General features: G+C 36.1%; 1 protein-coding gene across 1 annotated transcript in view; it reads left to right on the top strand.

Annotated features, from left to right (window-relative positions):
* Nucleotides 1-13,337, top strand: part of LOC118556276 (astrotactin-2-like) — a gene marked incomplete at its 3' end in the record, with an annotated part of 301,412 nt that overhangs the window by 234,722 nt on the left and 53,353 nt on the right. Inside the window, exons 5-6 of the mRNA XM_036129494.1 lie at nt 3,567-3,674; nt 8,856-9,002. Coding sequence (XP_035985387.1) covers nt 3,567-3,674; nt 8,856-9,002 — 255 coding nt within the window. The remainder of the gene's footprint in view (nt 1-3,566; nt 3,675-8,855; nt 9,003-13,337) is intronic.

Here is a 13,337-nt window from a genome sequence, read left to right as displayed (position 1 = left end):
CTTTATTAAGCTTCTTCAGTGCAGAGGTAGCAGGTCACTATTTTGTCATTTTTCAGTCTGATAAGAACAGGGCACTTGAAAGAAAAAAACAATATGCACTGATGTGCATATGCTTTCATAAAAATGTTTGAATGAATAAGCATCACAGTAGTGTGGTGTTCCAAATGAAAGCATGAAGTAGAACAGACCAGACTGAGTCTAGATGCTACTGATGGTAAATTTGAGCTCACAGATGGCTGATGGTGATTTGAGATGAGTGGACAAGGATGAGATGCTTATAGAGAGAAAATTGAGTGTTGCAGGAATGACTGAAAGTCTAAAAGGCATAGAAAATAGTGTATGAGGCAACATACATTTGACATTTTTTTTAAAGTATTTATTTGCCTCCCTTAAATTACTACCAAGTCAAAAACAGGCACACACTCAGAACTACCCCTTTAAACCTGTAGCTCTGAAGACGTCCGTTAGAACAGGATTTACAAAAAAATAAAAGCCTGTCTAAACTGTACCTCAGTGTTATTTTGACTACAGTGTCCCGAAGACATTTCAGACACCTGGAAAAACTGTTACAGCTTGTTAACTGAGGGCAGAAAATGTTCCCTTTGAAAAACGAGAACTGGGAATTGATTGACTGTGAGAATGCAGACAGAGACCTCCAGAGACCAGAGTAGTTGTTGCAAAACTGTGAATAGGATGAGTTTGAGAGTGTGACAAAAGGAAAGTTGCTAACAGAAAAGAGCAGCACTCTGACACCAAGAATTCAAGACAGACAGGAGTCGACAAATCTATATGAAATTTTTGAGAAAATGTCATAAAAGGGGTTGACATCTGACCTATATATTAAATTGATTTATGGTAACTTTAAGGCATATGCTAAAGACCCCCATCAAACCTGAGCAATGCATGAATGCATTTTTTTTTGTACCACATTTTTCTTACTATATTTGATACTGGAAATATTTACGTTGCAAAATTTAGTTTAATAAGGATTTCAGTCTTTCTACACATAAAAGTAGAACGTAAGATCAATCGGTATACAAACTCAATGTGAATGCATGGTCCCAGAAAATGTTGATAATTGAGATAAAATGTTTCAACACAACATCTTTCTACTGTCCATAACCCACACACTAAAGGTTCCCGGATCTTTCCTTGCACCTCTGCAGTTAAAGACTGGAACGCAAATATAAAAAAAATCACTCCTTTGTGGTTAAGGTCCAGATTGTGATAAAGTATTCCAAATATGGTAATCAAAGGGTGAGTGGTAAGGACACTTTGATAGCCTCTGAAGGATTTGAAGTGTAAATTCCCAGAAATTCTTAAGTATGCATCCTATTATAGACTACATTATTATATAACTAAATAAGTTTTCATGATTGGCTCACGCTAATGCTGCCTCTCGGGTTGTTGTCTCCCATGTGTTGGTTCAGTTGTTCTCTGCGATTGTGAACTCGAGGGGGCAACCTTCGGGCGTAGGGTTTGTGGTTGGTGAAGCTTCCTTGAAGAAGCATATGCTGCAGCAGCAGAAATTATTCTATCGTTTATACTTCTGGCTTTTCGAGTGGCTATGGATAGAGGAGACACATTTACACTAGATTTCCAAAATTATTTCCTAGTCTGCTTTCTCACACATACTCTGCAGGGAATTGAGAACCTCTGTGCACTTTGTGCCTCAATATGTGTCTGACCCCACTATGTAATTTTACTTTCTGATTGAATTTATGTCATTCCGGTCACTCCCACAAGATTTACCATTGCAAAGATTTCATGGCTGGACCTTTTACATAAATGGCAGCTTATCACAATGTTGGAATTCAACTTGGACTGACTCTCTTTCACAAATGTTTGTAGAATCGCTCTGCATGGAGGTCTTGGATTTTATCCATATGCATCACTGGAAGTATTTAGAATGCCTCTGTTAAATAGTTTGTACAGAGAAGTGAATATTTGGAAAGTGAATCACGTTCCCTATTAGTGGAAAACTAATAGGGAACGTGAGCTGGGATTAGACCGTCGTGAGACAGGTTAGTTTTACCCTACTGATAATGTGTTGTTGCAATAGTAATTCTGGATTTGGAAAATTTGGATTTGGGTCACATCAAATACTGTGGGAACGGGGCCTTAAAGTATTCAACCAAATATTCTCCAATAGTTTAATACTCTCCCAAGTTGTGAGTCTAATATTTTAGCCTATAAAGGCTAAACAAGTAAATGTTCCGTTGGACCTTTTGGCACATTGTTTCAGTTACAATGGAGCATAAAGCAGAAGCAGATTGTCCCCATACTGCTTTTGGAAGAGCAAACCGTCATTGGTCGTTTTGTGTTAAGATAGTATTGAAATTTGATTTACAGTAAACTCAAAAAGCAAGACCTCTCAAATGGCCCTTCATACCTACAATAAAGGCATAAATTATAGTATTAAGTCCTTCATTTCCCTTTGGCTCAAAGAGGTTAGCAATAGTATGGAGTCATATTCAATTAATATTATTATTAAAACGTTTTATTTATTTCAGTAACTCAATTCACTAAGTGAAACACCTTATTTTGATTGTTTTCCACACAGACTGATGTTTTCAAGTCTTTATTTTTGTATATTTTTCAGTTATTTTTATTTCTTTTAATTTTCATAAATTATTTTATAATGGTGATTTTTCACTTACAGCTAATAACACAACATTTAAGGTTAGAACATTACATCAGACCAAAAAAAACAGTTTTGATACAGAAATGTGGGCTTAATGAAAGTTATGTTTAGTGCCTGCAAGGTGGTTATTTACAAAAGTTACTTGTAATCTGACAAGCGCGTCTGATCGGAATGCATATTATAATCTTCTAAATATGACTGTTTGTGCTACTGTTGGTTTCAAGGACAACTGGGTCATAGATAAATAACAGAGAATTTGATAATCTCACTCTAGGGTATTTTTTTTCTTCCCCACCTGAAATAATGTTTGAAATTAATTTAACCTTTACTACCACTAGGGTATATTTTGTTTAAATCAGCGTTAGAAAGCCTTTAAAATGTTTTAGAGAATTTAATTATCTAACAGAGGCTTAAGCGTTTGCAAATCCTCAGTATGGCAATTATCACTTTCAGGCAACCCCCTGTGAGAATCAATGAAAATGTGTGTTTTGATGCTTCGCTGGCATATCAGTACAAACAAAGATTCCCACATCTTCTGTCTGGCTGTCACCTTATCACGGATGTGCTCTGAGGAATATGAACATACTCCAAAGATGTGACACAATTTGAATAGAAAACTGAGCGTCAGAGACAAAAGACGCCCCAATCAAACTAGGAGGGATTTGGGAGTCAAAAATCCAACTTCTTAATTAATATGCCATTATGTCATACCAGTACACTGTAATTATGCAACGTAGTTCCTTTGTCAACATGATACCTGACTGAGGAAGCAATGAATATTTTCTGTTGCCAGCACAACCATCCAGTTGCGCAAGAAATACGCTATGAACAGCATAGTAAGAAATAGAAAAAACATTCAATGATTGGGTCTAAATTAATAGTGTTCTTTTTGCCTGTTTTTGTCTTACCTTTTCTTTGGCAGTGACTGGAGGGGTGTATGGTCCCCAAGGGGAATCAAGCTCAGAACCTGAAGATGACAATCAAATGAAGTTTTATACAGAGCAGAATAGAGGACGAAGGCGCAGCAAAGGTAGGAAAAAATACAGGTGTGTTTCTCAGAGCTTTGTGATGAATGTGTCACATGCTAAACACCTCATTGTGCACAGGAGGGTGGTTTTCCTTATCCATTGCTTACTTGCTGAGAATGCAATAAAAAGAAAAAAAAAAGAGGAGGAGTAAAAAACAATGAAACGTATTTGAAAACAAATGAATTCTCAAGTTAGCATGGCTGAATATAAAGTGAAATAAAGCTATATATGCCATAAAGAAAAGAGAAATGAGCCAAGACATTTTTGGAATTGTCAGCATAGCTGGAAATGGGAAGGAGTTGTGCCTGCTCCCTGCAGTGTGTAAAGTGCTATTTTATAGCACATCCAATGACACTCAAAGGAGATATATGAGCTGATGTAAATGGCATTTCTGTGGTAAGGAAACTTAAGTCAAATCACTTGGACCATAAACGTGTTTTTAACTTCAATAACATGTAATTTTGAAAACTGTATTGGATATGGATATTCATATGCGAGAACTAGATGAAATGGAACTCACCCAGTGAGCGTGTCCTCTTGGATAGCAACATATAAAACAATATTTTAAAAAGATGGGTTTCTACTCGTTATTGCCTTGGTCACAGTCTGCCTAACAGTTCCACTATATTTTCATCAGTATTTATGTCAGTGTTGCGTGTTTTGTTTAGTTACTGTACACTATTTTGAGCCCACTGACCTAATTCAGGGCTGCTATTGAGAAATACTCCATACTATACCGTAGAAAAGTAGAGACATGGAATTGAAACAACAATAAAGAACTGATCTGAGTTTGGTTCACCCAAACTCAGTATTCCTCTCCACATTTACTCTCATCAGCTCAGTCTTTGGGATCCCAATGCATTCTTAGGCCAGAATGTGTTTTTTCCCCTCTCCCATGAGATCTGGTTTTCCTTCGCCTGGAAAAACCCTTAAAGTTCAGGGCATCCCGAATACATGTCTGAACCTACAGAGCTACTCCTTTTGATGCTGAAAAGAAGTTTCCCCATTCCATCCTTGTTGTTTCGGTCATAGGTCATGGCCATAGGTGGAGCAGAGTACACGTTTCTGCAGAGAAGGTCCCGATCCATCTGTCTTTTTCCTGTTTAGTCTAACCAGCTCTTAACAGTGTAAGCCACGGATGTTGCTAGTTTGTTACTGATCACATCCTCGCATTGTGGAATATTTATTGTTGCTTGACACGAAGATTGGTTGAATATGGCTGCGTATGGAACTATTCACCTCAATACAATGCTCTATGTTTTATATATATGGTGTTTTTTTAATGTCAGAATGATTGTGTTTTCTTTTTCTTCTAATGAAAGACCTCACCATGGAACTGTTAATAAAATATTAGAAAGACCAATGTAGCTGCAGCACCACTCCTGTTCAAAATAACATTGAGTTGTAACATTTGCTGCTACAGTAGATAGTGCTACAATGTAAATGGATGGAGAGGCGGTGGTGTGCAGGAGTAGAGCACACAACCCATGTTCGGAGGCCTCAGTCCCAGGTTCGAGTCCCCGCCATGGACCTTTGCCGCATGTCTCCTCGCTCTCTCTCCACCCCATTATCTGTCAGCTTACTGTCAAAGAAACGCCCCCTGGTGCCAAAAAGTAAATAAATCTCAAAATAAATAATGATTCAATAGTTGTTTCTCAACAGAAAAAGTATTCTAGAACTATGATAGTACTTAGTGAATATTTGTTTGATAGTAGTGATTTAACTATTGGTCTATATAACTGCTAAAATTTGGTAAATGGCTTGTACTTGTATAGCACTTTATCAAGTTCTACAACCCCAAAGCACTTTACACTACAGTCAGTCATTCACTCATTTACACACCCATTCACACCCTGACGGTGGTGAGCTATATAAAGCAGCACAGATCTTCAAGCACAAATGATACATAAGTCCAAGACTATTCCAGGAAGTTTTGCTTCATCTAAGTGCGGAAAAAATGTCTTACTCTAAATGGGTAAAAATATATTGGCATAGGATAGACTCAGTTAGATAGATATAATTAGCAGGCACCTATTGAATGAGACATAAAATGTATATAAACAGTTTCTTTGTACATTGATCTGAGTGGGATTAATAAAAAATATATCTATTCAACCATACTCGTTTAATAAACTACTTATTAAAAGTGGTAAAGTTTGCTTGTTCTGCTTTATCCAAGACTTGAAGAGCACGGCAAAGCTTAGGCTACTTTCTCACCATAGTGACTTTCATTACATCACTAAAAATTTTGCTCTTACCTCTTACATGTTAACTATAGATCATTTATTTATTGTATGGATGTGTGTGTGTGTGTGGGTGGGGGGGGGGGGGGGCTTAATTTATGAGCCAGTCACCCATTAAAAACATCCTCAAGAAGACTTAATAATATGTTGATAGAACCACGGTCTCTTCTCATTGACATTCTGAACATCTTTGAAAATCTAAACACCATGACTTGGTAGTTGTGTAGACACAGGCATTTAGCATAAAGGACAGCCTGCTGCACAGAACTTAAGCAAGTATGATGTTCGTCCTTGGGTTATTTTAATTTAGCCTTTCCACACAGAGGGCAAATATTTTAAGCCAATGTGTGTGGACACAGCTAATTGGCTGTGGTAGCCTCTACATATATTTGCCCCGCATGCACTTTTCGCCTTATTTCTTTAACTTACATAATTCTTCTTTTCCTGAGGAAGATTAATCTAGAGGTGCTTATCAAAACCCAAAGTTCTCAAATCCAGCAGAACTTTTACATATTATTTTAGATTAACAGACATTAACAATGCTGTTCTAAGTAAATACTTTTTCATTTAGGGCAGATGTAACAAGTTGAACATGGGATCATTTCTCATGCTTATGCATTTATCATTTTTCATGTTTTCCATTTGATCAAATAAATTTAGTGTTGCTTCAGTAGAATAACTATGTAAAAACTATATAAAACGATGCCTTGCTGTTTTTTGTCTACAACCTCCAAAGGTTCCTTCGGTTTCTCTTCCTCTCAGATGCTACTGAGGGGGCCTCACAGCAGCTGTGGGCAATAGGAGAGGTGGACAGGAGGCGAGACAGAGTGGAGTTGTCTCCCTAACTTTTTAAGAAAAAGGAGAAAAAGCTGAAAAGAAAAGCTAAATAGCATTCAAACTACAGCTAAGATGAGGTCCAAAAAGTACAGAAGTGTGTACATTAATCAATCATTTAAAAAAGTTGACGACATTAAAGAAAATTGTGTTAACGCCCATTTATGTGTTCATTTTGAAAACCCTAGTTCCTTTTTTTCTATGTTCCCGTAATCAAGCACGTTTCCATTCATCAGCTCATGACTTGGCATGCGCCTTTGTATTTGTCTTGCTGTTCTTCATTTCCATTAGCATGTTTGCCATCAAAACCCTTAAAAAAGATGCTTACTTGTATTCTTTACAACTTTATAAAGAGTTTGAAGCCAAATGCAGAAACTGTGCAAGGAGTTTTAAAGGAAAAAAAACAACAATGAACCACAAGGGACCAGTTTGCAAAGAAGCCCTAGGTATACTGGAATGGCGAGCTTTTATTATCATCGGTCTTCAGTGGTCATTTTGAGTTCTTCATAAACCACCTGCTCTGGTTGATGCGATTCCTCAATGTAATTTTCAAGTGATGTTTGTTCCAGCACTGCTGCATCACCCACCACTTGTGCCAAAAATGATTACCAGGCAGACAGGCTGGCAATGAGTGAAATGGGGATGGTTCGCGCCAAACTATGGCTCAAACACATGAAATCCAACCCCTTACAGCTCAAATGCAACTTGAATCCTTCAGCATGTATAATGAAATCAGCGTTGCTTCTCTGCTATAATGTTTAGCAATGCCAGCTGATCAGTTTGATTTTTGTACATTTTGCGACATCATCCAAGAAACACTGAGAAGAATTTGCAACTTTTTTTCCCATTTAGTGTGCTTTAACAAGGTTGTCATTTGTGTTATCTTGCATTAAAAGATCATGGTTTATTAACTGACAGTGTTGCTTATTGTCAGTGCACACAAGGTTAGAGGAAAAATATTAAATATTCAGCAGAAAACATATTTTGTAGAAAATACTTAAATTTAGGAAGTAAGGGAAGTGAGAGTGCAGTTAATTGGAATACATATATTTTAAATAAAACATTACTTTTTTCCTTATTAACTCTTCATACAGTAGTTGCAGATTCACAGTCCTTCGTCTTTTACCCTGAGTGTTTGAGAGGATAAACTTGTTTGGTTTTTGCCCATATTGGAAGTGTTTTGCCACCGTGAGCATGCATTCTTTACTCCACTCAGTAAGCTTTTACGGTAATTGAGGGACCCCTTCAGAAGCCTATTGACAGCGCCCTGACCCCAAAGGATTAACTTCACAGCCTCTTTTGCTGAAGACAGCTGCTGTTTTTGTAATCTTAAATTTGTCTCCGTGGTTTTAACCTTGTGCTGCACTTTACCTCTGAACCTTTGTCAAGGTTTCCAACTCTATGAGTTTAATAGGTTATCTATTAAACAAAACAGTTGTCTATGTGTTTATTTGATGAGCATTTCTAATTCTTTTTGAAGAGCCTATTCAATTATTAGGTAATGTTATATTTTACTAAGCATCTCAATATGTTAGACCTTGAATTTTATTGGAGTAACACATACTCAACACTTACCGTCAAGTTCGACTATTATTTCCAAGCCACCCCTGTGATATCCCAGTAAACCTCCTTTAAAGCTGTCACGTTTTGTCCCATGATAGATATTAGCAAGCAGAGGTTAAGCGGCTAATTTCGTTCCCTATACTCCAGCTTGGAAATATGACGCCTGACAGAGCCAAAGTGCCACAGTAACTACCAATCTATAACCCTGTCAGTGGCGATAAAAAAATTTATCACACTTGCAAATAAGTGTAGACTACTTTGCAGATGCTGTGTTGTCCTCAGCAAAGCACCATATATGTACGTCAAAATATGAGTTATTGCTGGTTTTACAAGACAAAAGTGAAATGAATTCCCTTCTGAGTTGAAAAGGGTTCGGAAAGCTCCATGTTTAAAAAAATCAGCGAGGTGGATGTTATGTTATTTTCACCTGTTAAAGGTGCAGATAAAAAAAAAACATATTTTGTTCACCTTTTAAAAAAAATACTAAACCCATCTCTCTAATTTTTTTCTCTTTCTCTGTTTTTCCTTTGTCTGTACCTTTAGGCCACTCACAAAGTCCTCTGAATAAGGTCACCCTGACACTGATTACCATCAGCACATGTGTCATTGCCATTGTCTATGCTACACAGGACTCCTGCCCCCTCACCGTCAAGGTTACTCTCCATGTGCCAGAGCATTTTGTTGCAGATGGTAAGTACAAGTCACACATTAAACCTTAGCTGACTGGTGAAAAGGTGCATAATCCAAGTCATTGTGCATTTTTAGCAATACACTGTGGAGTATAAAATGTTGCAATGGGTCTAAGGCCACATTCGGTTCTTGAAGACACAATACACTATTGGTTTCATGAGAATTAAATCAAAAATGAGATATTGGGGAAGACAAAGGCTCCCCATTCCTTTTAAAAATAGTATAAAGGCTTCATGAATCACAAACTGTATTTCAAAGACTCTAATCAGCGTAGTCCAGGCTTGAGTGGTTGCAGTTTTCATGTTTTTTTTTTCATTCTGAGGTTGTCTTTTTGCAAAAAGAGCATTGCAAATGCTCTCTCTAAAATGTCCTTCAAATTCTTCAATTTATTTTTTGTTTGTTTCAGATTTGACCAGTCAAAGTTTTTTTTAGAGGATCAAATGTTGTCAAAATTCCTTTAAAACAAAACATTAAAATAACTATTTTGTTTTAAGCCAAATAGTAAACAGTAAAGTTGTTAGCTGTCTCATAAGTCGTAGCATTTTCACAGTGACAACAAATTGTTCTTTTTTTGTCTCTCACTCAGTCACTGCTTCTTTTTTTCCTACTGAGTGCCCTGCATGTTCCAAAATAAACCAAGTCCTGGGTGTTCTTTAATGCTCATGTAATAGAGTGCCAACCAGGCCGATGAACAGGCTTTATTAGTTGACTCCTGCAGTACAACAGGGCAACTCAATATCTTCTTCTTTTTTTACTGCAAAATGAGTCTCAAAAGTAGAAAAACAGGTTGCCAAGTCTTCACATCACATTTGCTGCTCAGAATAATACTTGTATTAGTAGACAAAGTTATACTGAGCACCACTAAATGTAATGCTTCATGAGACAGATTTCTCTTGGATAAGACATTTTGAGCCGTTTTCAGAATTGTCAGATCAAATGCGAAGAAATATCGAAATATCGAAATATTTTATATAGATAATGTTCAGGCCAAAAGTATTCACACCCTTTGCAGATTTAGATTTAATATGTCCTCTGGAACAAGAACTTTATTTCTGATGGGAAATAAGTTATGGATCTCATAAAAAAATATAAATCTATGGAAAAGGCATATGGATATATATATATATATATATATATATATATATATATATATATATATATATATATATATATATATAGGAAAAGTCCTTTGTTTTTTTATGTTCAACTGTTGGTGAAGAAGCTGAAATTAAAATTGGGGTTTTATTTTAGGATCACATTTTGTCTCTCTTTTAAAACTACAAAGCGACAGGTAAACTTTACTTTCATATCTCTACTGGAATATGGTGACATTTTATGCATGCATATTCCTTTTAAATGTCTTCATTAACTGGACACTGTTTACTCTAGCAGGTTTAAATGGTTGCACACATTATTGTACAATTTATGCATGGGTTGGGTGGATAGCGTTAGCCACCCGTAGACTATATCATTGGCACAAGTATATATTGAAGGCCATACTTGGACAGCTTCCTTCTTATTTGTTGGCCTACATAATTGGAAAAGCCACTGGAGGTGGAATTTACTTTTACTTTCTGTGCTTAAAGCCCAAACTGAACTTGGAAAGAATTATTTTCAGTGTTCTGCTCCAACTGCAGGGAAGTAGTTACAGAAAAACTTGAATTTAAAAGTGCTGCCCTTAACTAAATGTTTTTTTTTAAAGGTTGCTCTTAATTGTCTGTAAATGTTTTAATTAAGGGAGGTTTGATTATGCTAATTGTGGTGGTGTTATATATTTTTTCTTTGCGTGCTGCTCACTCTGTGCTGCTGCCAGTCTTGGCCAGGATTCTTTTGTAAAAGAGATGCTTAATCCCAGTGGGAATTTTCAGGTGAAATAAAGGTTAAATAAATATTTATTATCAAAAAATAGCATGTTAAATACTATTTATATCCTTTTCAATAATCAAAAGAAAAATGTGTATTGGCATCTACAGCATTCAAACCCTTCTCATATTCTTAGAATTGCTTACCAGCTTTGTGCATGTTACCTCTAGTATTTTGAAGATTTATCGTTGGTCATAAGCTCAGTCTTTGAGGATGGATACTCTCCTTACCATCACCTCCACAAATTCAAATCAGGACTCTGGCTGATAAACTCCAATAGGTAACATTGCTTCTCGTCAGATCAAACATATTGGAAAAGTTAAAACATTACTTTAAACCTAAATCTGCCAGTACAAACAATTTATGGCTGAACTGCAAATCAAATGACCACATTTAGGAATTAATGATTACTGCAGCAATCAGACCAATGATATTGAACTCAAAATCTGACATAAAACAAAAACAAACAAAAAAAGTTTTATGTCTTACTCCATTCTTACACAACCAATTCAAATTCCTTTCACACTACCAACATGGGACTGAAGTTGAAGAGGGTCGGGTTGCCAAACTATGTTTTACTGACCAATTCCGTTTGGAATAGTATGTACAGTTTTGAGCCAGTTTAGTTATACACATGATTTACCTGGTTTTCTGTGCATTTTCTTATATTTCTTGAGTGTATGCTAGGGCTCGACAATGAATTGCATTTGTAATATAATCTCAGTTTTAAAAAAAAAAAGCAGTTTCCAAATCGAAGATTTCTGCAATCTGGACAATGAATGGATAAGACGCGTCCTTTAGGTGTCGGTAATATGTTTTAAGTGGGTTTGCTTCCATGTGGAAGGGAAGAATTGCAGCAGTGAGATAATGTAATTTTATTATTGTGAGTTTGTATAAACAATACTTTTTTACCATAAACTTTTAGGAATCTCACCATGGCATTAAATACTGGTCAAACTGTTTAATACATATGACCTGTTTGTTGGTTGCACTTTGCACTTTATGTTCAACAAGGATTAATGTCCAACTCAACAAGCTATTCTCTTGAATCAGAATATTCTGATTAATTAAAATTGTTAAATTTCTTGTTTTAAATAGTCCTTGTTTGAAAAAATATTTATCTACAGAGCATTTTATTGCTCGTGGTTAATGCAGAGAAAAGTCAAAATGAAATCGCAATTATGTTTGAAATATATCGCAATTTTGATTTTTGTTAAAATATACATCCCTAGTGTATTATGCCGCAAGTATTTTCTTCCAATTACTGCAAAAGATAAATGGATTGCTCTCATTAAATAGCCAATGTTTTAAATAAAATGTGTATTAAAAGGTATACGAAATTTCATAAAACGTAAAAGGTACAAATGAAAGTAGTAGATAGTATGTACTTCTTTCTGTCTATAGATAGGTTTCTTGGGGTCTATTAAGAGATATTTTTGGAGCATGCTGCAGTTATTCAAATGAGAAAGGGCAAATAGTCCAAGGAAAAATCAAGTTATCTGTTTCTTTACATATTTGCATTAAAACCAGAAAGTCAATTGCGAATTCCGCTTTAGCATTCAAAATCTTTTCAGTGCAGCTTTAAAGCAGAATAGATTTCAGACTCTTCAATAAAAATAGAATCCTTCACTAGATCTAAAAATATAGCAGGCATCGGAAAAATAAAACCAATGTGCAAAGAGCTTCTAATGGAAAAAAAAAAGAAAAATGATTCACTGCCTCAACCAACAACAGAAAGATTTGCAGTCATTCAACTGATGAAAAGCAACGTGCTTGAAATATAAAAGGCTTTTTTTTTCCCAATTATTTTTGTTGAACTCAGACTATTCATTCAGCAGACTGCCTTATATGGGGCTAAGGACTACAGACAGACATATACTAAACTATGCTTATGACAGAAATCAGCCTTATCTGTCAAAGCAAAATTCAAATCATTCAAATACATTATGTCAATGTCAATCACATTCTTTCAGATTTCGTACATAAGCACAGATGGGTCTGTAAGCATCAGTGGAAACATGTGGATAAAAATGCAAAATCAGTCTTTTACTCTGGAATATTTCACAGTATGACAGTAAGGGAGTAAAGGATATAGAATATGGGTTAAGTAAAGTAAGGGCAAGTAAACAGCTAAGGTAATTTATCTAATGATTGCCAATGTCTCTGAGAGCCCACATCTCAGATGATACAGTGCTCCCACAACTGGTCCCCTATTTCTAGCCCACCCACCTTCACAATACACTATTCAATATGGGTCTAGTGCATTTTCTGCTTTCAAGATGATATATTTCTGTCTGTTAATATATATTGTAGTCAGCCCACATGTGCACACTTTTCCACAGTGTGGCCCATATTTTCCCAAGCATCACTTCAAAATGGCCAAGACGCGAATGCATGCAGGTCCAGTACAGTGTAGCTGCTAGAAGAAAATGGCTACTCACTTAAACTTCCCCATAACCACAGTCAGAGCAA

This window comes from Fundulus heteroclitus, unplaced genomic scaffold (genome assembly GCF_011125445.2).
Source record: "Fundulus heteroclitus isolate FHET01 unplaced genomic scaffold, MU-UCD_Fhet_4.1 scaffold_177, whole genome shotgun sequence".
In the NCBI taxonomy this organism is placed as follows: Eukaryota; Metazoa; Chordata; class Actinopteri; order Cyprinodontiformes; family Fundulidae; genus Fundulus; species Fundulus heteroclitus.
This window is presented reverse-complemented; position numbering and strand designations above follow the sequence as displayed.